At 42.1% G+C, this 26,818-nt stretch overlaps 1 protein-coding gene across 1 annotated transcript; it reads left to right on the forward strand.

Moving 5' to 3' along the window:
• Positions 1–3,305: 3,305 nt before the first annotated feature.
• Positions 3,306–25,730, forward strand: LOC142217837 (metabotropic glutamate receptor 3-like). The gene is made up of 8 exons (XM_075286156.1): positions 3,306–3,682; positions 6,758–7,554; positions 10,772–11,832; positions 17,160–17,319; positions 21,282–21,289; positions 22,359–22,415; positions 24,333–24,382; positions 24,617–25,730. Exons 1-8 carry the CDS (start codon positions 3,306–3,308, stop codon positions 25,728–25,730), a joined length of 3,624 nt encoding a protein of 1,207 aa, XP_075142257.1.
• The last annotated feature ends 1,088 nt before the right edge of the window (positions 25,731–26,818 follow it).

A 26,818-nucleotide genomic window follows, 5' to 3' on the forward strand; every position in this document is an offset into this window, starting at 1 on the left:
ACTAAGGGAATACTGTACTGTGTAAGGGTCAGTAAGGGTGCATTGCAACAGTCAGGGGTTATCCTGGCCTCTGCTGCCTAAAGTAAACTATAGAAAGGTGCCACCCCCCAAAAAAATACCCACCCAGCTATCTTTGGTTACGCGATGGGGCCCCCCTAATCAGGAAATATTCTCCGAATGGCAGATAAAAAAAATCTCCTTATTTGTCCTTCACATAGTATAATACCCCCTTTTGTTGACCCCCACATGATATACAATCCTCCCTTTTTTGGCCCGCAACACAATATATGGCATTCTTATTTTGGCACCTCACACTGTATATGACCCCCTTTTTCTAGTTCCCCACATGGTATAACTCCCTTTTTCTGGCCCTCCACATTGTATATGACCCCCTTTGTCAACCTGAAGAATGACGGGATACTGTATTGTTACATAACCGTAATGCTGCCTAGAGCCGGCCACGTAGGGCAGCCAGGAAAGGAGCATGGACCAGTGAGGCATCCAGCCTAGGCAGAGCCAACTGCGCATGCGCGGGCATGCATTCACGCGCATGCGCAGTCGGCTCTGCTCAGGCGTCGTACCTGGGCAGAGCCGCACGCACATGTGCAGTCGGCTCTGCCTAGGCCGGATGCCTAGGCAGAGTGAATTCCACCCGGAAGAGGACGCGGGGACCCTGCGCCGGGAGAAGACTTCAAGCAGAATCCAGCCCGACCGTCACTCGTGGACTTGGTAAGTATGATTTTATCGAATGTTGCCTACCCCTGAAACGAGCATTTTCCCCCATAGACTATAATGGGGTTCGAAATCCGTTCGAACAGTCGAACAGTGTGCGGCTGTTCGAATCGGATTTCGAACCTCGGACACTTTAGTGTTCGCTCATCTCTAGTCATTATACTTTGTTGGGACTCAGATAAACTTTGATCTACTTATACATCTGAAGAAGATAGTGCTTTGGTTTTCTATTGCAAGTGTATATGGCTTGGAGATTCCTTGGAGTCCTAAGGCGAGTGCGGTACCATTGTTAATATAAAGGGGCACAAAGGGAACATGGGCAGGGTTAGGGGGCTGGAGTTAGCTAGATTTTTGCAGACTATACTGGTAAATTTTTCAGACCTGCACCCTCCAGACCAGCTTTTAACAAAAGTGGTAAGAGTTGTGTACAAGCATAAGAACTAACATAGGAGCATTGAGAAATTCAAAGGGGGAGATTTATCTACACTGGCATTTCATATGCCAGTGCTAATATCCTCTGTGCTGCAGTGAGATATGTTTAATTTAGTTTCTGGTGCAAATCATGGTAATTGGACAGGCCACAGGTTGCCATATCTCATGAATACTAGTATTATAGAGAGGGGCATATTGTTCCCCATCTCTTAGTAGTTGAATTCTAGTTTTCATTCAGTCCCATTGCTGCCAGTGTGCAATATACAATCTTCTGGTATTAACATTACAAAAACTGTGTCCGTTAGGACTTTTATGGAATGGATTTTAATGGTCGAGCATCATGTAAGCCTTACATCACCAATCGCAATGACAAGTGTTGCAAGTAGTGGAGTAAAGCACAATGCAGCCACTAAAAGCTGCAAAGAAGGAAACGTGTCTTGCGCAATGAAAGATCACTTTTCTGTAGCTGGTAGTCTGATGAACCATACACAGAAAAAGGGGAGACAGGTGGGGGAAACCCCCACTAAATAGCGGTACAATACCGTATCCTCCCACCCGTGGAAACTACAGCACTACCCCAAATAGTTAAAGTATATCCAAATCGGAAAAATGTCTGATAAGTTTATGTCTAATAACAAAATGTGTGTATATATATATATATATATATATATATATATATATATATATATATATATATAGTATAAATAGGTCCTCTATCACCACAAAAACTATGGTGATATATTTTTTATTAATACCATAGCCTAATAGACCATAAATAAAGCCATGGTCACAGAGATGACAAAAAAGTACCAAGGTGTCCCCAAAGGGGATCACACATACATACTGATGGCAACAGACATTATTCCCAAAATCCGATTGCAATAAGTAGCAGAGGGGGGAGACGCTCAGTACATCACCAGGCGTTTTAGACTGTCCCACTGGTGATGTCTCCCCCCTCTGCTACTTATTGCAATTGGATTTTGGGAATAACGTCTGTTTCCATCGGTATGTATGTGTGATCCCCTTTGGGGACACCTTGGTACTTTTTTGTCATGTCTGTGACCATGGCTTTATTTATGGTCTATTAGGCAATGGTATTAATAAAAAATATATCACCTATTTATACCTATTTAGAGTATATATATATATATATATATATATATATATATATTAGATATTAATTATATAAATTATTAATATAAACTTATCAGACATTCCGATTTGGATATACTTTATTTGGCGCAGTGCTGTAGTTTCCACGGGTGGGAGGATACAATATTGTACCGCCATTTAGTGGGGGTTTCCCCCACCTGTCTCCCCTTTTTCTGTGTATTGTTTGTGTATTTTTAATTTAGTATATTTATTAATAAAATTATCTATATATTTTTATTGTTTGTTCTAGTTGTTTTTGATATATGCTTTGTTGGTTTTGAGACCGATATTATTATTATTTGGATTAATTATTTTGGTTTTCATTCAGTCTAATGAACCAGTCTGGTTTTGGTGAATGCCAGGAGAACATTACCTGCCTTTTTGCATTGTGCCAGCTGTAGTCTGATGGAGAAGGAGTAATGCTATGGGGGTGTCCTAGGTCCCATTGTTCCTAGGTCCCTTCAGCATACCAAGACATTTTAGGGAAGATCCTTTTCTGTTCCAGCATGACTGTGCTCCGGTGCACAAAGCAAGGTCCATAGATTCAAAGATGGGGGAATTGAAGTAGAAGAAGAACTTGAATGGCCTTCACACACTCCAAAATCTTGTCAAAAGCCTTCCCAAAAATTTCAGAAAAGCTTCTGTAGAGGGAATGTAGATGTGTCCCCAAACATTTCTGCACATAGCATGTATATACATGTATTTGTTGTATCGGGCACCCTCTGTGGAATCCACATTTGTCTAGACCTACAAAAATCTTCAATAGCATTGTGTCTATGACCAATAGAAACAGATCTGGGGAGAGTCTTCCCATTCCACCCACTTTGTCCAACTTACTTCTCAACTTTTTGACAGCTTTGCCTAAAGATATTACAGGCAATGCTCATCTCATATCTTCTGTTTTTTAGGCACCAAATTGAACAAATAAAGTTCTTTCCGCATCACTATTGGAGGGTCATCTCTGAAGTCCAGATCTTTCCTTCCGTCTGATGGCTGCCTTGTTTTGGACTCTACTGTCATTGGTGGTTCTATGTAGTAATGGAGATCATGTGTCTGGGGAGCAGTCTCAAAAACGGCAACTGGAGATTGTTGGGTTTATCCATACTGAAAAGTGTTACATATACCTTGAATATGATGATAGTAAATTAGATTTCCACGAAATTGCACAGCTGGTAGAGGCCATAAGGTTCGCTATAGAAGAAATTAATGAAAACTCAACTATTCTTCCTGGGGTAACACTAGTCTTTTCCCCCAGAATTGTGTGTGAATACTCTAATATAAAAGAAGAACTAGAAAACATGAACAAATCAAGTACTATAGCGGCAGTCATAGAAGCTGGAAAAGAATATACATTGGATGAGGTATGATGTCCTGACATAAGGAAATGATGATAGAAAACATTGTGATGATCTTCTAATAAATGTAAAGCAACATCCAAAAGTTTTAACACACCTTTTCATGAAATTATTTTTATTTTCTACATTGTAGATTTATATAGAAGACATGAAAACCTACATGTAGGTTTTTGCTGTCCGCTTGAAAAATCGGACATCTTTGTGAACGGACACTTAAGGACAGACACGGATTATAAAAGAACGCACATGATGTCCCATTAAATCAATGCAAAATGTAATGGACACACCTAATGTCCAATGCTAATGTCGGTGCAAGATTTTGCGTGGACATTAGCATTGGACGCTAGCTGTCGGACATCGACAGCTTTACAATTATTGCCGGCATTCTGAGGACCTCATTTTTGATTTTTTTAATTTAAGTCGGCATACTAAATAAAACAGGTAGTCTACTCCTGGTCTAGACCCCGACCCTCTCCCCCCCCCCCCCCCCGTATCCTGTGACTTGGTGATGGGCAGCCACTGGAACCAATCCAATTGCAGCTTGATGCTGAAAGTGTCACTGACGTGTTGACGTTAATCGCGGTGGCTGGTTACTGCATTAGAGCCAAAGACTAGCATTATGTACAGTAAGTACTACTTACCCACACAAACAAAAACAATTTTTTCCCCTATTTTTCCCCCTAATCTTTTAATTTCACTGACCCCTGTAAGAACTACAATTCACAGCAGCTCCAGATGCTCTTGATCTGTTGAGAGTTGTAGACCTTCTTCCCCCCTCATGCTAATTTCCCACTGTATTGTTATGCTGGTGCCTGGTCTAGGGTTCCAGCATAACAATATCTAAGTCGCAGGGGTCCCCCGTACGCCACACATCACATCATCACAATGTGATGTGCAGTGCACAAGGCCCAGGGTGCTACAGAAAGAGGAGAGGCGGCAAGCAGGAGCGGGGTGAGGTAAGTGCTGCAGCCAAGTTCTCCCCAGTCTTGTGATCAGATTTTAACAACCAAAACAACCATACTCACCTGTCCCCACTACCCCATTATCTCTCGTCTGGAAATACTGTACCTAATCGGTCTCAGCGGTTACATGAAGTGCAGGACTCCCAGCAAGAAGGTGCCAGCATGAGAATGAATGGACACTGGTGGTGGACAATGGATTTATTTTACACCTGCTGCTTGCCACATGGATTGCTCCATTTCCTGGACAACCTCTTTAAAGGATTTATCCATCTTTCTAATATTGATGGCCTGTCTTTAGGATAGACCATCAATATTACATCTGTGGGGGTACAACAGCCAGAACCTCTGCAGATCAGCTTTTGTAGGACAGTGTGGCTATAGGTTATGGCAATTCTAGCAGCCATGCTGTTCACTTGCCATACAGTGTGTAGTGGTGGGTTTAAGTAGTGCAATGGTGAACATCATATGGTGGGTGAGCAACATGGCATTGTTATTACTTGTAGCCATGCTCTCTCGGTACAGCTGATCTGCAGGGATCCTGGCGGTGGGCCCCTAGAAACAATTCCACTAGTGGGCCCTAGGCATCCCAGTCCGACACTGGTTACAGGACAAAACCACATGGAACTGCATTTTAATGCAAAAGCTGCAGCCTTTTCTAGCCCAGTAATGAGCCATGTATCTACAACTGGGCTGAGGCCTACTCCAGATCTGCACTGGTCCACACATATGTCAGAAACCTGGGGCTAATATATCTGTACTCCAGCACTCTGCCTGTCACCTTCTGTTAGGATTGGGTCCCGCAGGGTTCTCTCCCAACACACAGCGCTACCTGGAGTGTAAGTCCAGCTTTCAGTCTACTGAGCATGCTCAGACTTTTTGGAGTCGCTCAGAAGCTAAGTCCCTTGTTGCCCATACTGAGCATGAGTGGAGAGGTCATCACCACTGCCCTATGGGGTGGGGACTTGCCTTTAAATAGTGTGAGCCGACGCCCGCCCGGTGCTCACACTTTATCTAGAATTGTTTATGATAATAGTTCTGGGCTAGGTTCCTCTGTTAGTAAGACCTGTAAATTCCTGAACTGGCAGCTCTACACTAGGGCTTGGAGCCGTGGTCTCTGTTCCAGCCCGTGGCGCTGTCAGCAGGTTTGGTCTCAGGTTAGCCTGTGCCCTAGCCCTCTAACCCTGTCAAGTTCTAATACTAGGGGTCTGTTAGCCGTTGACCTCTGTTTGTGTGGCTGACCAGGAGTGACATTTAACCCCTGTCAGCCTGTACATATAGCACAGGGGTAGGGCACGTACGGCTCTCCAGCTGTTGCTAAACTACAACTCCCAGCATGCATTCTTGCTCTGCTGTTCTTGGAATTCCCATGGAAGTGAATGGAGCATGATGGGAGTTGTAGTTTCACAGCAGCTGGAGAGCCAAAGGTTCCCTACCCCTGATATAGCATTTACTCACAGGTGCGTTTATCCAGTGCAACTAACTGGTGTATGTTTGTTTGCAGTATGTTCACACTGTAGCACAAGACTCTGCTTCCCAGTGCTAATAACTGGTGTACGTTTGTCTGTTCACACTGAATCTTCCGGACTGTCCAGTGCAGCCAACTGGCAGTCGTGACTTGGGCCTGGTTCAGACATACGGCTGCCCATCTGTGCTTGTGGACCACGCTGAAGTGTTCTACAGTTTAGCGGTTCTGTTTGTGTTAATTATTTTTATATATATATATATATATATACACAGAACCGTAACACCTTCTCACAGTAGTAAACAGAAAGTGTTAAACAAACCCTGAATATATTTTATATTTTAGATTCTTCATCGTCACCCTCTTTTGCTTTGATAACAGCTTTCCAGCTCTTGGCACTCTCTTAGTCAGCTTCATGAGGTAGTCACCTGGAATGGTTTTCAAATAACTTATGTGCCTTGCTAGCAGAAAGAGGAACCCATTGAAGTAAATGGGAGGCCTTTTTTTCAGCGCTGAAATTTCACACCAAATTCCTCACCATTTTCCTCTGTGTGAATGTACCCTAAAGGATTTAAAGCTCAGGTCCTGGGTTATGTTGGTATTTATCAGGTTAATTTTTGCGACTTAATCTTTATTTTTATTTGTATTTCTTCTTTCTAGACTCATTTGCTTCAAGATGCAAAAATCCCAGTGATCGGCTGTTCTATGATAAATTTAAAATTACCCAAAGATCCTTTCTTCGTGAGCACGGCCTCCTCTGTGCAACATCTGTCAAAAGCTATTATAGATGTCCTTACATATTTTGGCTGGACCTATGTGTCCGTTTTGGCATCTTCTGATGACACTCTTCCTTCAGTCATGGATGAGTTCCAGAAACAAGCCAGTCGTCATAAGATTTGTTTTGCTTCCAGTACAATTTTTTGTTACCTAAAAAACTCTATACAGATCTTCAAGAACCTGCAGAGTTACCCCAAGGCTCAGGTGCTGGTTCTCTTTGTTACAACTTGGCATCTAGAACATCTACTGAATGAAGCTCATGAACTAAATGTGTCCTTCATATGGGTTGTCAGCACTCCTTGGAAAGTACCAGTCAACATTTTGAAGAAATATAATCAATCTGTTGGACCTATTATCACAATTCAAATGAGGTCATATCCGCTGCAGAGACTTAATGAGCATTTCCAGGCAAAGATGAAGGCAGATTCTTACAGTTTAAATAACCCAAGCTTCAGATCCTTATTTTCCAATGTTTTTTTTGGGGGGACAGCTATAATGAACCTGGACCATGAAGAACAATTTCCTCCTTCCCTCAAGATCATGTTTGCAGTCAATGCCGCGTATGCCATAGCTTACGCCCTGCAGGATATGTACAATGCCACCTGCCCCAATGTCAGCTCTGATTGTTTGGTGAAGAACAGAGAAACCTTCATGACAGTTCTCACAAAAACAAGATTTACTGGTGAGAATGAGTCCAGAGGTTATTACATTGTGTACATAAAGTCAACTGAATGCTCATGCTTGAGACACATTAGCATAGTGAAAGCTATCAGCCCCAAGTCCAGGAAAGGAGATAAAGTCATACTGATGGAGTTAGCTGTAGGAATGCCTAGACACAGGTCTGGTGTTAGGGGGGTGGGAAAACTGGAAAATTGCCCAAGGCCCCCATTCCCAAAGGGGCCCTTGGGTTCCAGGGCATCAGGCTTTCAGCAAAGAACAGCACGCCGATACAGCTGTGGAGCTCCCAGCATGTTTAATTCTAAGCTGAAAGGTCCCTGTTCTGCCATAGAGGACCACCAGTAATGCAAAGGACGTTGCGGCTCAAGTGGCTTAATGACGTCACTGCATCACGCCACCTGTGCCACTACTACAGGGAGAGTCTACTTGCTCATCGTGGGAGCGCGGTAAGGTGATTACAAGATTTAATGGTTTCTGTAAGGGAAAGCGATCACGTGCTAAGGGGGCAAACTATTATTTATAAGGGATAATATTTATAGTGGGGAAACTAGTAAATATAAGAGGGCTAGTATTTATAATGGAGGAAGTATCATATATGAGGGAAACTATTATAGGAGAGAAATTATTATATATTAGGAGGGCTGTAAAATATAAGTGGGTTATTATAAGGGGAACAATTATATACAGTACAGACCAAAAGTTTGGACACTCCTTCTCATTCAAAGAGTTTTCTGTATTTTCATGACTATGAAAATTGTAGATTCACACTGAAGGCATCAAAACTATGAATTAAGACATGTGGAATTATATACTTAACAAAAAAGTGTGAAACAACTGAAAATCTGTGTTATATTCTAGATTCTTCAAAGTAGCCACCCTTTGCTTTGATTACTGCTTTCCACACTCTTGGCATTCTCTTGATGAGCTTCAAGAGGTAGTCACCGGAAATGGTCTTCCATAAGTCTTGAAGGAGTTCCCAGAGATGCTTAGCACTTGTTGGCCCTTTTGCCGTCACTCTGCGGTCCAGCTCACCCCAAACCATCTCGATTGGGTTCAGGTCTGGTGACTGTGGAGGCCAGGTCATCTGGTGTAGCATCCCATCACTATCCTTCTTGGTCAAATAGCCCTTACACAGCCTGGAGGTGTGTTTGGGGTCATTGTTCTGTTTAAAAATAAATGATGGTCCAACTAAACGTAAATCGGATGGAATAGCATGCCGCTGCAAGATGCTGTGGAAACCATGCTGGTTCAGTATGCCTTAAATTTTGAATAAATCCCCAAAAGTGTAACCAGCAAAGCACCCCCACACCTCCTCATCCATGCTTCACGGTGGGAACCAGACATGTAGAGTCCATCCATTCACCTTTTCTGCGTTGCACAAAGACACGGTGGTTGGAACCAAAGATCTCAAATTTGGTCTCATCAGACCAAAGCACAGATTTCCACTGGTCTAATGCCCATTTCTTGTGTTCTTTAGCCCATACAAGTCTCTTCTGCTTGTTGCCTGTCCTTAGCAGTCTTTTTCTAGCAGCTATTTTGCTGCACAAAGTCTCCTCTTAACAGTTGTTGTAGAGATGTGTCTGCTGCTAGAACTCTGTGTGGCATTGACCTGGTCTCTAATCTGAGCTGCTTTTAACCTGCAATTTCTGAGGCTGGTGACTCGGATGAACTTATCCTCTGCAGCAGAGGTGACTCCTGGTCTTCCTTTCCTGGGACGGTCCTCATGTGAGCCAGTTTCTTTGTAGTGCTTGATGGTTTTTGCAACTGCACTTGGGGACACTTTCAAAGTTTTCCCAATTTTTCGGACTGACTGACCTTCATTTCTTAAAGTAAAGATGGCCACTCGTTTTTCTTTACTTCTTTTACTTTACTTGCTTTTTTTTCTTGCCATAATACAAATTCTAACAGTCTATTCAGTAGGACTATCAGCTGTGTATCCACCTGACTTCTGCACAACACAACTGATGGTCCCAACCGCATTTATAAGGCAAGAAATCCCTCTTATTAAACCTGACAGGGCACACCTGTGAAGTGAAAACCATTTCCAGTGACTACCTCTTGAAGCTCATCAAGAGAATGACAAGAGTGTGCAAAGCAGTAATCAAAGCAGAAGGTGGCTACTTTGAAGAACCTAGAATATAAGACATATTTTCAGTTGTTTCACACTTTTTTGTTAAGTATATAACTCCACATGTGTTAATTCATAGTTTTGATGCCTTCAGTATGAATCTACAATTTTCATAGTCATGAAAATACAGAAAACTCTTTGAATGAGAAGGGAGTGTCCAAACTTTTGGTCTGTACTGTATAAGGGGGCTGTTATAAGGGGGAGACATATATAAGGGAGCTATTGTTTATAATGGAGCAACTGTTTACTATAAGGAAGTCCATTATAACAGAGGAATTATTATATATAAGGAGCACTATTATAAGGTGGGACCATTATATATAAGGGGGCTACATAGGAGAGGAACTATTACATATAAGGCTGGTTATAATAAGGGGGAGACTGTTATATACGTGGCTATTATGTATAAGGGAGGAATTGTTATATATAAGGAGGTGTCTGTTATACATAAACGGGGAACTGATATTCATAAGTGGGGCTATTATAGGAGAGGAACTATTATAAGAGGAAATCATTATACATAAGGTGGGCTATTTATAAGGGAGTATTATTGTTAAGACGACTATTATTTATAAGAGGGCTAATACTGATGATGTGGAATATTATTTTATAAGGTGAACTAATATTTATGAGGGGGCTATTGTTGATAAGGGGGAACTATTACTGATATGGGGCTCTGTTTATAAGCAGGGACTATTATTTATAAGGAGGCACTATAATAACTGAGAGGGTGCGAATATCTTTTAGGTGTTACAAAGGTGGTGGGTATAAGAGGGAGTTGTTACTGTTTTGGAGGCAGAAAGGGTGCGTTATTAAAGGGGCTCCCACTGGAAATATGATGATGTTGTTGATATATCAGCAATTGGGGCCCCACTTTTAATTTTGCCTTGGGCCACAGTTTGTCTAAAATAGCCCTGCCTACACATACATTTTAGCAAACCTTCAGCTGTGTGAGTAGGACTTGGCATCTTAGAAAGTTGGTGACAAGATATCATTTCTAGTTACAGTTATTATTGAAGTAACAGGTACAGGCGGATTCCTGAAATTTCTTTATTACTGTGTCCTCATGGTAGCAATTCTTTTTCCTCCTCAGCTCCATTCATTCCTTCGGATGTTCAGTACACAGTGGGATTTGATAGAGATGATAACGGACTTGCTCACTATGACATCTTCACTATCCAGGAGAACAATGGAAGCTTGCATTTCCAGCACATCGGGTCCTGGGCAAATAAGCTGACACTCAATACCAGTCAGATCCTGTGGGAGGATAACATGGTGCCTGAATCCCACTGCGGTAAACCTTGTGGAGAACATGAAATGCAGATCATTGACCAGGGGAATCCTTGCTGCTGGGATTGTGTCAAGTGTGATCAAGATGAAGTTTTAATCAATAATCTTACATGTAAGAAGTGTGACCCCGGATTCCAGCCTAACATAGACCACAATAACTGCTCTGAGCTCCCTCTAGTTTACATCCAGTGGGGGGATGGGCTGGCTATAGGATCAGTCTGTATCTCCTGCCTGGGAATTCTTTCCACCATTTTTGTGGTTGGCGTCCTGGTATGGAATAACAACACCCCAATTGTGAAGGCCTCGGGGCGTGAGTTCTGTTACATCCTGTTGAGCGGAGTCTTGCTCCTCTATATTATGACTTTTTTCTTCATTGCTCAGCCTTCAGTTGTCATCTGCAGCCTTCGACGCCTCGGACTTGCCACATCATTCTCTATTTGCTATTCTGCCTTATTAACCAAGACTAATCGTATCACCCGCATCTTCACCAGTGTGAAGAAGGGGATTGCACAGCCGCGCTGCATCAACCTGGTCTCTCAGCTGTCTATCTGTCTAGCCCTCGTCACCTGCCAGCTTGTGGGGCTGTCCATTTGGCTGATTGTAGACCCGGCTGAAGTCACTGAGTCCATATCTCCAGATAATAAATATAGGATTCTAATGTGTAAATCAGGAGACATGACAATATTGTTCTCCCTACTGTACGATGTTCTGCTCATTCTCCTCTGCACAGCCTACGCCTTTAAAACCCGCAAGTATCCCGAAAACTTCAATGAAGCCAAATGCATTGGATTCACCATGTACACCACCTGCATCATCTGGTTGGCCTTCTTGCCCATCTCCTATGTGACTTTCAATTATCCCAAGGTAAAATCAAGAATTCTTATATGTCACATTCCAAGTATTGCCAACAGTCCAGAATTTGCCTGGATTGTCGCATACTTTTCCCTGCCCGAAATGAGATAGACTTTTTGTTAAAATGGAAAGAGGTTTTGTTAAAACCCTCTTCCCTTTTCAGAAGTGAGATTGCATGGGTAGGTAGGAACAGTCCCAAGGAACTCTGATATTTACAAATATAAAGCTAATTATTGAAATTACATGTCATACAAGATGTATTTTTACCCTATGTTCACATCTGCGCTGCAGTGTCCATTGTTCTGCTCCATCAGAGGGCCAGAACAATGAACACATGGACTGCTAAAACATTGGACAACAACGACTGCCCGAAAAACCTCATTGACTGTAAATGAGATCCGTCCAATGTCCTTTCTAAAACTGAAGCTGACGATCAAAAAAGTTTGAATTGTAGAACTTTTTTCATCCTGTGATTTTTCAGTGGTCACTGCTACAGAATCTCCAAGTAGAGATTTCGACACGGATGTGAACCCAGGCTTAGTTTATTTTCTTTAACTCATTATTTATACTTACAAATATAACAAATACAAAGTGGGCAAAAAACAAAAGCAAGGCCACAACCACCTCATCAAGAACCATTGTATGTAGGTAACAGAATTTTTTTTTCCATAAAATTAAGTATTTCTCACAGAAAATTATTGCAGTTGCACGTTTTGTTATACACATTCTAATTGCCCTTGTCTGTATTGGAACAACACACAAAAAAAAAAAAACACGAGAAAAAAAGGCAAATTGGACATAATTTCACACAAAACTCAACAAAATGAGCCAGACAAAATTGTCGGCACCTTTTCAAAATGATTGAGAAATACCTTTTGTGTCAAGCATGTGATGCTCGTTCAAATTCACCTAGGAAAAGTAACAGGTGTGGGCAATATAAAAATCACACCTGAAACCAGATGAAAAGGAGTGAAGTTGACTCAATCTTTGCATTTGCATCATTTGCAAGAAGTTGAAAACCCATTGCACTGTAACTAATCTCCCTGGATGTGGACAGAAGAAAAAAATTGATGAAAAGTTGCAACTCAGGATCATACATCATTCTACTGTTTACAGAAAATGGAATCAGGCCAAAGAAAAGAAAACCGTGCCAAAAGTCACATATGGTGAAGGTTCAAAGATGTTTTCTGTTTGTTTTGCTGCCTTTGGCACTAGGTGCCTTGACTGTGTGTCATGAAATCTGAAGATTAAGGTTTTTGGGTCGCAATGTAGGGCACAGTGTCAGAAGGCTGAGTTTGCGTCCTAGATCAGGGGTCTACCAGCGGGACATACTTCGAAAAACACTTTGAAATGGATGGAAACAAAGTACTGGAGAGCTCTGAAGTGACCAGCAATGGGTTCAGATCTAAATCCCATCGAATACCTATGGAGAGATCTTAAAATTGCCGTTGGGAGAAGAAACCCTACAATATGAAAATGTGTAAGAAGCTTGTTGATAGTTACAGCAAGTGATTATTTTCAGTTATTTTTATCCAAAGGGTGTGCAACCAAATATTAAGTGGAGGATGCCCGTAATTTTGTCTGGCCAATTTTTGGAATTTTTACTGAAATGCTATAATTGTTGGCTTTTTTTTTCTAATTTTTTTTCATGCTGTTCCAATACACACGAAGGAAATAAACATGTGTAATTACAATAATTTTCTGGGAAAAATACTTCATTTTGTTGAAAAATGTCAAGGATGCCAACACTTATTGCCATGACTTTGCATATATATAGATTTTTGTACTGTGTTAGCCAGTGGATATGAAATATAAAAATTTTTTGAGAGTCTTCAGTAGTTGATACCTTTTTTAATGGCTAACTAAAAATGATGACAGATTGCAAGCTTTCGAGGCTCTAGGCCTCTTCCTTAGGCTGAACTATGACTGAGGAACAGGCCTAGAGCCTCAAAAGCTTGCAATCTGCCATTATTTTTAGTTAGCCTTTAAAAAAGGCATCAACTACTGAAGGCTCTCAAAATTTATTATATTATATTTATATATAAACACACATCTATCTATCTATCTATCTATCTATCTATCTATCTATCTATCTATCTATCTATCTATCTATCTACACACATATAAATAAATAAATAAAAGAATAGGGGGCAGGGAGATCCCCCCTATGAATATAACAAGTAACATCTGTGTGTCCCCAAGTTGGACAACCAGAAATATGGGAAGTTATAGTAGAAAATAAAAAACAACATGTAACTTCATTACTCTGGTATTTACTATTGGGATTTCTCACCATGCATGGTGGTAGCTAGTATGGAAAAATTCTGATGTTTTGGATAATAATTGAACATTTTCTTCACCAAAAAAGGTTTGGGGCCATTAAATATAACACAGCTGAGGCTCAGCTTACAGGAGCTTTATTTCACTTTGTCAAAATTGTCGGTTTCAGCATTAGATAATTAGATATAAAAATAATTTAGAACTTACCTACTACCCTATGTACTGTCCTTGGCTACAGCTAATAACAGTGGGGTTTCACAACTAGGATTTCCCAGGCTGTCCACAATAATTATTACCATTACCGTATTTTTCGGACTATAAGACGCACTTTTTTCCCCCAAAATTTTGGGGGAAAAGAAGGGTGCGTCTTATAGTCTGAATGTGCCAGGCCTGGCACCCGCCGTAATAGAGAGGCAAATGCCGGCAAGTGATAGACGCCGGGGCCTGAGACATCGCTACGATCCTCTGTCCTGCCTGAAGCCAGCAGCGGGAGGAGTGATGCTATTCCGCTCCTCCGTCCCCCCGCCGCTGGCTTCAGGCAGGGCAGAGGATCGTAGCGATGTCTCAGGCCTCGGCGTCTATCCCTCCCCGGCATCCGTCTCTCTAGTACAGCGGATGCCGGGTCTGCAGTCTGTCAGCGGCCTCTTCTCCCCCGGGGCCGGTCCCCACCGGCCCCATACCTGTAAAGTTGCAGGCCGGCTCCTGCACGGCGATATCGCAGGAGCCAACCTGTTCGGGTGAGAGCCGGGAGCCTAATGAGGCTCCCCGGCCTGTCACGGCTATATTAGTATTGCGGCTGGTCTCTATGACCAGCCGTAATACTAATATACAGAATGTATATTGCAATCAAGTGACCGCAGGTTCAAGCCCCCGGGGGGGGGGAATAAAATAGTAAAAAAAAAAAAAAAAAACCTTTAAAAATATATAATAAAAATATGAAAAATAAAAGTTCTAAATCACCTCCTGTCCCTAGAACATATATATAAAAGTAGAAAATCATATGTCATAAACCACCGGGTTTTTTTTTCAATACAAGGTGATCTAAGCAATAGATATTCCCCAAAATGGTATAACTAAAAAGTACTTCTGGCCCCGCAAAAAAACCCACTCTATGCATCCCCGTACAGCTGCAGGGTCACCTGTCAATGTGGCCTTGCAGCTGTTGCAAAACTACAACTCCCAAATATTAAATATTTTACCATTTTTTGCTTCAAATTTTTTTTCCCCTATTTTCCTCCTCTAAAACCTGCGTCTTATAGTCCGTAAAATACGGTAAGTGCATTTTTTATTATTTTATTGCATAAACTTAAATAAAAAAAAATTCATCTTTCCAATAAGCCTTAATAACCATTTCTCTTCTGCAGGCTGCATGTTTTCTCATACTTTGCAGGCTGCTCTGTGCCATTCAGCATTAAATATGTGTGAGAGCTCATCCAACAATTCATCCTGTAGCCCATATCTCTGCTGTCCTGAGAGTTCATAAACATTAAATAAAGGGGGATTTGGGGATTTTGATATTGGTGACCTTTTCTTACGATATGTCAACAATATCTGCAGGGTGTGAAATGCAGTACCCCACCAACCAGCTATTCTAACCAGCTTCCGGTGCTGGAGCTATACAGTGTATAACTGAGAGGTAGAAAACTTCACACACTGTGTAGTGACTGTGCTGGGTTACTACATATCAGCACCCATTCACTTGAATGGGAGCTGATCCACCGTAACACGACACAGCCACTACATAATGTACTAGAAATCTGCTTCTGACTCTCTCCACTGTATAGTTCTGGAACTGGAGGCTTCCAAAATCAGCTGATCATGGGATGTTGGAGTCAGGCCTGGTTCACATTTGCGTTCAGTATTTCGTTCGGGGGGTCCCCAAGCGGATTTCCCGAACGAAATACTGAATGCAGATGTGAACCAGGCCTCACTCTAATCTGATAAGGATGACCTACACTAAGGATAAGTCATCAATATGAAAATCCTTGAAAACCCCTTTAAGCTAAATTCTTATCAGTTTGAGCTTTGTTATTGGAGCACTTGTTTCACTCCTGTAAATCAGATGGCAAATCAGGTTGTTGGGAGATCACATTTTTTATGTGCCACATAATATCATACTGCTTGTGTTAACAGCCTGCATTACAAGGTATAAAGTACCATAGTGGCACCTGCACATGGTATGTCTCATTGCGGCCCCTTCACACAGTATAGTGTCCCATAGTAGCCCCTTCACAAAGTATAATATCCCCTAGTGGCCTCGTCACACAATATAATGTCCCATAGTGGCCTCTACGGTGTTTGGTGCAAATATTACAAAAATTTCGCGTTCTGTAGAACCTGAAATTTTTGAGGTTCATCAACTACGAATTATTATTATACTCGGGGGTCTCTTCAGGCCCAAATACAGCAGGGAGTCTCACCAGAGCCCACGAGAGTTGAGTAAGGCAGGATTTTATTCTTTCCACCTTCCCTGGAGCTCCAATCATTATACTCTAAAGAGACTCCATAGTATAATAATAGCAGTTTGTGTTTGGATGTGCTCTGACCAAAACCACCAGGCGAACTTCGAAAGATTGTTGGTTCGCTCAACAAATACCAGGTACTGTGGTCAAACTTACCAGATCCGGCTCCTGTTAGGGCTGCCTCAACTTTATCTTAAGCTCTCCAGGTGGCCCCATGTGTTCCATATCACATCCCTGTCATCGATGGCCTGATGATGTTCACCAACGTGATATGGGAAGCACGGGGCCCCCTGAAGGACTGTAGAGGAAGTGGAGGTGGTCGTGGCAGGAGAAGGTGCTGGAGAGTAAATTGGGCATGTTACCTGCTGGACTAACTCCTGCAGATAATGGCCTAATTAGAAAAATAAAAGCAGCAGGGGCCCTCTAGGCCCCCTATGATAGTTCTGCTACTGATTCCTTCTCAAAAACCATCCATCTGAATGGTTAGGAACCCTGGTAACACTGTGCTTAGCACAACCAGACAAAACCAATGAAATCTACACATTGTTGGAGTGAAGATCTTGTTTCCTGACATTGTGTCTCTTGTGTCTCCTGCAGGTTCAGATCACGACTCTCTGCGCCTCTGTCAGTCTTTGCGCTTTTGTCATACTTGCGGGTCTCTTTATGCCCAAACTCTATATTATCTTCTATCACCCAGAGAAGAATATAAAGAGCCGTCAGTGCTATAAGGGTGTCAGGCATGTGGATTCATCATATGGTGAGTGCCATATTGAGAGAACTTGCATACAGAAGGAAAACCACAAATATATTTATAGATATAAGATCCTTATTCAAGCCCAATACCATCAATATATCAGGTGAGAGGCTCTCCAGAAATGTCATCAATTCACTTTTTTTTTTTGCATTAAAAGCCTTATTAAAATTTTCAAGTCATATGAAACAATGAAAAACAAGAACAATAACATTGGAAAATGAGAAAGCAATGCGGAGAGAAAGGGATGGCATTACTTCGGGAGAGCAATACAGTAGAACGGGAGAGAGAGGATGCAAGGTGCTATGACGCAACAGAGTTATATAAATGTTAAAGGGATTCTATCATTAAAACTGCATTTTTCTCGCTAACACATAGGAATAGCCTTAAGTACGAGCGTAGTGTGTAAGCGGCCACAAGAAAATGGCCGCAGGCATGGAAGAGCCAACTTCGCATGCGTCCTACTTAAAGCCAGAAGAAGCCATCCAAAGAACACGTTGCGGAGAGGGCTTTCCAGAGGAAGAAGAGACCGTCGCTGGAGAGTTTTCTTGCATTACTAAGGATTAGAGATGAGCAGCCGTTCCGAACAGCACACTCACAGCACGCTCCCATAGAAATGAATGGAAGCGGCCGGCACGCGGGGGGTTAAGCGGCCGGCAAAGTCTGCGTGCCAGGTGCTTCCATTCATTTCTATGGGAGCGGCTGATCCGAACAGTGTTCGCTCATCTCTACTAGGGATGCATCCAGTGCTGTTTGAGCACTGGGATCGCCCCCAGTGCTGCGAGAAAACTCATTTGCATACCAATGAAAACCGGATATCTACAGAACGAGGACAAGACATCTATAGGTAGGAGATGATTAGCCTTTCTTAAGGCTATTCCTACGTGTTAGCGAGAAAAAAATGCAGTTTTAATGATAGAATCCCTTTAAACCATGTAATACATAACATTATAGAATAACCATATCAATCAACAGAAATGTAAACCTCCAGACAAGCGGTGGAACATAGAGGGTAAGTGGAGAAGAAGGTTGGAGTAAAAGAGAGGGGGAATAGACATCAGCCTAACAGGGTAAGCACATTAAGAAGGGGGGGTGGAGGATGATTGGAATGAGGCAGAGTATTAGAAGGTGTTCCACAAGAGCCATACTAGTTGGTGGACGGCATCACTAGGCCTAAGTTTGACGACCAGGTCTTCCATACTCCTAGAGCCAGGATGACAGAGTAGGGATGGATGAAGTCTTCTACAGTCTGGGTATGAGGGACCTGGCCATTACCAACAGAAAGCTTACCAGTTTACAAGTGGACTTTTGGATTTTGCAGGGAAATAAAGAGAGCAGCAAAGGGACAGGGACATCTTCTAGGGCGAAACCTGTGACCAACTGTATTATTCTGTGAACCTCATGCCAGAAGAGAGGGCACTTCCGCCAGATGTGTAGCATTGTTCCTTGAGCAGCACCACATGTCCAACAGAGGTCAGAGGCTAAGGTGAACAGCGCATGTAGGCAGAAGGAACTCTGTACCAGCAGGAGAGAAGTTTATCTCTTGAACCCTGCATGATATGTAGCACTTATGGCAGGACTGGAAGGCCGAGAACTACCGTATTTTTCGGACTATAAGACGCACTGGACTATAAGACGCACCTAGGTTTTAGAGGAGGAAAATAGGGAAAAAAAATTTTGAAGCAAAAACTGGTAAAATATTTAATATATGGGAGTTGTAGTTTTGCAACAGCTGCAAGGCCACATTGACAGGTGACCCTGCAGCTGTACGGGGATGCATAGAGCGTTTTTTTTGCGGGGCCAGCTGTACTTTTTAGTTATACCATTTTGGGGGATATCTATTGCTTAGATCACCATGTATTGAAAAAAAAACAGGAGGTGATTTAGAACTTTTATTTATTTCATATTTTTAAAGCTTTTTTTTTTTTTTTTTTTTTTACTATTTTATTCCCCCCCCCGGGGCTTGAACCTGCGGTCACTTGATTGCAATATACATTCTGTATATTAGTATTACGGCGGCTGGTCATAGAGACCAGCCGCAATACTAATATATAGCAGTGACAGGCCTGGGAGCCTCATTAGGCTCCCGGCTGTCACCCGAACAGGTCGGCTCCTGCGATATCGCCGCGCAGGAGCCGGCCTGCAACTTTACAGGTACGGGGCCGGTGGGGACCGGCCCCGGGGGAGAAGGGGCCACGGATACTGACCCGGCATCCGCTGTACTAGAGAGGCGGATGCCGGGGAGGGATAGACGCCGGGACCTGAGACATCGCTACGATCCTCTGCCCTGCATGAAGCCAGCGGCGGGGGCACGGAGGAGCCCCTGCCGCTGCTGGCTTCATGCAGGGCAGAGGAGCGCAGCGATGTCTCAGGCCCCGGCACCTGTAATGGCGTCTATCACTTGCCGGCTTCCGTCTCTCTATTACAGCGGATGCCAGGCGCCACCTTCAGACTATAAGACGCACCCTTCTTTTCCCAAAAAATTTTGGGGAAAAAAAGTGCGTCTTATAGTCCGAAAAATACGGTATGTATTTGGTACAAAGGAGTTCCCCAGGTTCCTCTCCCAGATCTCCACAAAAGTTAGTAGATTCAGTCCCAAAATCACGTAACAGACTCTATAGTCTATTGTAGTCATCAACTTTTGTGGATATCTGGGAGAGGAACCTGGGGAACTCCTTTGTAATAATAATACGTACAATAAAAAAGTTATATTTTAGATACTTATACCGTTGTCTGTAGTGTTAGATTTTTATGGAGGCCAAAACATCAGACCCTTAATAGAACTAACTGCATCATATAATTTACCAGCCTTGGAATCTTAGGCCTGGCTTCCTAAGTATATTAGTAATGTACAAACTTAGAAAAAGTAAAAGGAGGAATTTCAATCATCTATAAATGAAGAGAAAAAAAGATGTTCATGAGAAGCTGGAAATGATTAAGTAAGAATACCCGATTACAATACTGGCCTCTTATATATTTGCATGAAGTAGGGCTGGGCAAGTAATCACAAAAATAGCCAAACTTAAAAGTCATCTCAATTACAGAGGATGTCTGGGATATCCTTTCTTTATATGAGGCCAGGGAAGGTGAAAAAAAAACTAAAAAAAAAAACCATACTCACCTGTTCCTGGTGCTCTGGTGTCTCCCAGTGCAGTCCAGTCCTGTTGTTTTGGTGTTTCTTCTATCAGAAATCCGCACTAGACTGCTGAGGCCAATCAGCGGCCTCAGCAAAAGTCATGTGACATCACAGGTCCCATCATATCCCATGTCCTTTCCTTAGGCCACTGAGGCCAACATGTAATCTTTATCCACAAAGTTCATTAGTTTAGGCGTTTACCGAGACAGTGGAAAGCTGATGTTGAGGACATAGGACCATGTGACCTACAAAGCCCCTATGCAATTGTACAGGTTGCATCAATGGAATGTCTACCCCTGATCTTGTCCTGATTTCCCCATACATATCCCTCTGTCTCATTGCAAAGTCAAATTATGTGAGACAGGGAGCAAAAAAATCCAGTGATCACCGTGACAGATATCCTGCGGCTACCCCAACTGGGGTCATTCCAGTGACAGAACAACCTCCATAAGCCAAGCTCATCCAAAATAAGGCCAAGACTCACACTACTGTGATTTATTTGCAGGTACGACTGGAGAAGTTTTCCAATCTCACTAATGAAGACATTTCATATCAATACTCTAAGAGTTGGTGACAAGTAACTAGCATGGAGTATCCGCCAAATCTGCTTCATCCAATGATCAGGAAATGCATCTGTACCAAATAGTAACCTGCGCTTCCCAACTCTACATATATACTATTATATTCTATCTACAGATGAATTGAAAAATGGTGTTCCAACAGCATTTTAACCAATTGCATAAGTTCGCGATAACTCTGCTGATCTGTATATTTACTATTATACACTATTATATGTGTTCCGTATAAATGTGAACTACACATTGCTCTATAGGTAATGAGGTATCCATCGTACATGGTGGATATATGCCAATCAGCGATAACTTTAAAACCACCTGCCTAGAATTATATACAATAAGTTCTCTCGGGTGACCTAAACAGGTCTGACCCATCATGGATTGAATTCCACAAGATCTCTGAAGGTGTCCTGTCCTGTAGTCTGCTGATGCAGTGACACAAGTTCCATGAGGTGACGTCCTCAGGCGGTGCCTCATGAAATAAACTGGGGGCGGCATTATTTTTTTAATCGGATGTTACTTGTATTGTATATTTCTATTGTATTATTGCCAATAATTGTATAATATATGATCATTTACTCACCTGTAGACGCTCCTATTCCAAGCTGGCGTATGCTGCACCCAGAACAACACCCAAAATGTGGGACGGCTCAATCCAGGGCAGCTAAGGAGGCCCCCGGAACCATAGGGCCCAGTGCAGTCTATGGCTAAAGCAGCCCTCATGATTGTGGACAACATGCGGACATGTTTTTTGGGGGTTCAGTGTTTGCAGACAGTAATCACTATGGTCATGTGCATGAGGCCTCAGTTGTGGCCACAAAAATGTCTATCTATATGGGACCTACTGATTGTGGCCACCCCTACGTGGGACTATACCACAAATGCTGAGTTTAAATGATACATTTGGTTAGCTAGTAGCAGACACTTTTACCCACTCACTCATACTCAGTACATCTTCATGGTATTAATAAAACATGAGACCAACAAATGTTAGTTATCTTCTTCAAGAATCACATATTTCTACTGTCTGTGTCCAAGACCAAGAACAGAGAATGATACACTACACTTAGGGGCATAACTAGCCACTATATGGTGTAATACCTCCTTGACTGTAATATATGGTTCCCCCTGGATGCCTAAGTGGAGGCAGGAGCAGGAAAAGGAAAATTGTCCATTATCTGCTGGAGCATTCCAGTGGGTAGCAGCCTATTTTCTAAAAAAAAACAAAAAACAAAAAAAACCCAGTGGTTACGCCCCTGATTACATCGGTTTTACTACAACTGAGGTTTGTTTCACACATTTGCCATAATAAATAAATGTCTGGTAAATATCAGGATGGCAATAAACTGAGTAATAAAGCAGAAGGAAACACAGCCACTGCCAGTAAGAATGTAAGTGGCAGCCATCAAGCACATAGTAGTAGTAGTAGCAGCAGGCCACAGTTGGCTCGTGGCTCTAGCAGACACTACAATATTATGAAAGGACTGAAAGTAGTTGAGATTGTGGAGTATGTGGCCTACTCATCATCTCAGTCACAGCAAGAAGATGATGACAGTGACACTGTGACTTTAAAGGGATTCTACCATTAAACTACCTTTTTTTCTAAGGAACACGTCGGAATAGCCTTAAGAAAGGCTATTCGTCTCCTACCTTTAAACGTGGTCTACTCCGCGCTGTTCCGTAGAAATACCGGTTTTAACCGGTATGCAAATGAGCTCTCCGCAGCAATGAGGGCGGGCCCCAGCGCTGAAACACCGATGAGCGCATCCCCATTGCTGCCCAGAGCTCTTTCCTGCGCCGCCTCCTTCTTCTGCAGCAACTCCGCCTCTTCTGGCTTCTCTTGCTCTTGTAGTTCTATACAGGAGCATAACTATTACTTTGAGTTGGATGGACCTTAAGTGCACCACTTGCATGAGACTGACTAATACTATAATCCCCTATGAAAAACTGCTGAATATTCATAAAGCTGCCCTATGAAATTTAGCAAGGTATGGGACCCATGACAATTCTCTGATCTCACAACCACTGCAGAACGTTGTCACCTCAAGTACCTAATAACTAAGCATTACTCTCTCCAGTAATGGTCCCCTCTCCCATGCTCCTTGCAGTCATGCCAATGGTTTGTTCAGTACATATCGTATGCCATGTAATATACTGGTAAGAGATCCATGTTATGCTATGTACAATTAAGATTGGTTAATGTATGCTTGTATTATGCAGATATGTCTTTTACCCCACTGAATCTCATGAATCCATGTATGTGTACCATTTTTTACTCTTCAATAAAGGGTTTAAACAAGAAAAGATAGCATTCCAAGTGTTAATGAATTTGATGAGAACAGTCAGCATTTGGACTGACATGGAGGAGGGTCCAGTACAGGTGAAGGACATGACTTTTGTTGGTAGTAGTAGTGGCACTTGTAGCCATGGTGGTGGAGTTACTAGTCAGGGCACTAAGAACTCTGTAATAAAAAGATCTTAATAATATGGTGGATGTCGTTATTTAAATACCATAAGCTGAGTAGTCGTCATAGCCTCCAGGTGTCTGCTGTATTATACAGCAGACACCCAGCGCTAATGCGCTAAATAAGTGCCCCGATCAAAGCTCAGCAGCACCACCATTTTGCTGGGGATCACTGGCATCCAGAACGAGATCCAGGACTGGCCCCGCAAAAAAAAAGACTCCTATGCATCCCTTTAGGCTGAGGCCCCACATTGCGGAAATGCATCTTTTTTTGTTGTCAATTTTGCTGCAGTTTTTTGAGCCAAAGCCAAGAACGGCTACAAAAGGAATGGAAAATATCTAGGAAGCCCATACTTCTACCTTCTGCTCAATCCATTCCTGGCTTTGGTTGAAAAAACTGCAGCAAAATCTGCAGTAAAAAAAAGCAGCGTTTTCACAATCTGGGATCTCAGCCTTAGGCTGGAACCGCTGCGCTAAAGATCGGGTTCTTCCAGCAGCGCTTTCAACAGAAAGTTGACGCAGTTTTCCTCCGCAGACTACAGCCCTCATCCAAAGTGACATACAATTCAAAAATAGGTAAAAGACCATGTGCACTCACTCTGTCCGTTTTCTGGTTGCTGTGAATCGTGGAACCTCTAGACCGATGCCAGGAAATCTCTCTCGGCTGAGATGAGGTCAAATGGAAGCAAATTTGAAGAAAATCCAGCACTGCAGTCAGGTATCCGTATAAAATAAAACTTATCTTTTATTGACTCGTAGTTACTACATTAAAAAATCTGTGTGCAGCAATAGGAGTAGCAGAAGCCTACAGACACTGAATCTATCTCTTTTTTTTATCTCCAAGAAGCAATCCGTCACCGTTAAGAACTCCAAGCACCTCAAGGACAACAACAGGTACAAGAAAAATAATAAAAAACGCTAGGGCGGAAGGAAACATCAAAAGAGATCAGGTCTACAAAACACGGAGCCTCAACAAGCCATAACTGGACACACTAGTGACAGCACAGATACGTTGGACAATACCTCGAACGTACATAATAAAAAAATTCATTTTGCATCTAGTTATGATTCCAGTGTCCTTAACCCATCCTCTGTAACCTTACCTGAGTCTTGTTATAAACTTCTAAGTAAGGGTTTGAATTTTGTGCCATCACAGCAATTTAATATGTTTGACACCTTACTAGATGTCAACAAGTTTGTGAGAGCCCTTATTGTCGATAGACACTTTCACAATAATGGAATATCTGAGTCCATCACAGATAGTTTACCTGAGACAATACCCAATGAATATGACAGCCTGACTTTCAAAGAACAGGTATGTCTGGCAAACCTAAAATCCTTAGAAACCATCTCAACTGAAAATCGATATCTCAGTAGAAAAAAAGTTAATATCAGAAATCCTGATTATTACCCATTATCTGCAAGGGTTCCAGTATTAGACCACTTTCAGACTGCTGTCGAAAGTGATCTGATCAAATTACACCACACCTCGGCAGATAAAAGATCACACAATTTAACTAAACAAGAAAAAGATAGTCTCAAATTTTTACAACAACGGGATGACATAGTCATACGCATGGCTGACAAAGGGGGGAAGGTGGTCATCATGAACAGCACAGATTACAACAGCAGTGTTTTAACCATCTTACAGGACACCAATACATGCAAAAAATTAAGCAGTGATCCAACTCATATCTTCTCTAATAAACTTTTTCATCTACTTCAAGAGGGAGTCAGTTTAGGCATATTTACTGAAAAAGAATTTGATTACCTCTATGTACGGGAACCAATCATACCTATATTCCATGGCCTCCCGAAGATACATAAAGACACCCTCCCTCCTCCCCTGAGACCAATAATCTCAGGGATTGGCTCGCTCAATGAACGAATATGCATGTGGGTTGACACTATACTACAACCTCTAGTGACACGAGTCCCAGGCTACATAAAGGACACCAAAGATCTTTTACGTATTTTTGACAGGTTTTCCTGGGAAGAAAATTACAAATGGTTGTCCTATGATATTTCTTTATACTCAAGGATACCACACCACATAGCTGTAGAGGCGCTCTTATATCACTTATACACATATTCACACTACACAGAGGAGTTCTGTGAGTTCATCATTGAAGTGGCTAACTATTTATTAAAACATAACTTTTTTATGTTTAATGGAGAGCACTACCTACAGCTATGTGGGGTGCCTATGGGTGCGCGTTTTCACCTTCCCTTGCAAATTTAACGATGGCATGGTGGGAGGAATTCTACATTTTTTCCCCCAGCAACCCGTCTTTGGATCAGATACAATATTATGGCCGTTATATCGATGATATTTTGATTGTGTGGTCAGGGGAAGTGCTGAGAACCTATTCCTTCACTGATTATCTCAGCAAAAATTTATTTAATCTTGAGTTTACTTCCAATTTCCATGACACCAATATCAACTTCCTCGATGTTACACTGCAAGGGGATATCAACAGCAAAAAAGTTATAACCAGACTGTATAGAAAACCACAGGCAGGCAACACCATCCTTCACGCGCACAGTAACCACCCTAGCCACACCTGCAAAGCAATCCCTGTAGGTGAACTGACAAGGGTTAAGAGAATATGCTCAGACCCCAAGGACTATGATGAATTTGCAAAAGCCACGTCATAGACTCAAAGAAAGGGGCTATCCAAACTGCAATCTTAAGAGAGCCAGAGACATTGTCCACAAAAGAAATAGATCAATAGATCAGATTTACTCAGCACCAAAGCACCCAGCAATGACAATAGGCAGACAGGAATCTATTTCTCAACAGTCTACAGTGATAACTACAAGGAAGTGATCAAAATCATCAAAAAGAATATACACATTCTATACCAAGACACGACATTAGGTAACATCTTAGATGGAGGATGTCATTATATTGCCAGAAGGGGAATGTCTGTCAGCAATTACGTGTCTCCCAGTTATTTTAGAAGCAGATCACAACCTACAGAAATTTTTCCATTCAGATCAAGCATCACGGGTTCATACCACTGCGGACAAACTAGATGTAACATCTGCAGATTCATGAAAAAAACAAAAACCTTTTCCAACACGGAGTGTAATAAAACTTTTAGGATTGGATCCTTCATCAATTGTAATACAGATCACATTGTATACATTGTAAGTTGTGAAGAATGTAGGAAATACTATGTGGGATGTACCACTAGAAAACTCAAAGTGAGATTAGCAGAACATCTATACCACAGTAGCAATTTGGATATTATACATTGCTCAGGGGCATCTAAGCATTTTCGGGAAATACATGGAGGGGACACTACCACCGTCAAAGCATACGGG

Source organism: Leptodactylus fuscus, chromosome 9 (genome assembly GCF_031893055.1).
Source record: "Leptodactylus fuscus isolate aLepFus1 chromosome 9, aLepFus1.hap2, whole genome shotgun sequence".
NCBI lineage: Eukaryota > Metazoa > Chordata > Amphibia > Anura > Leptodactylidae > Leptodactylus > Leptodactylus fuscus.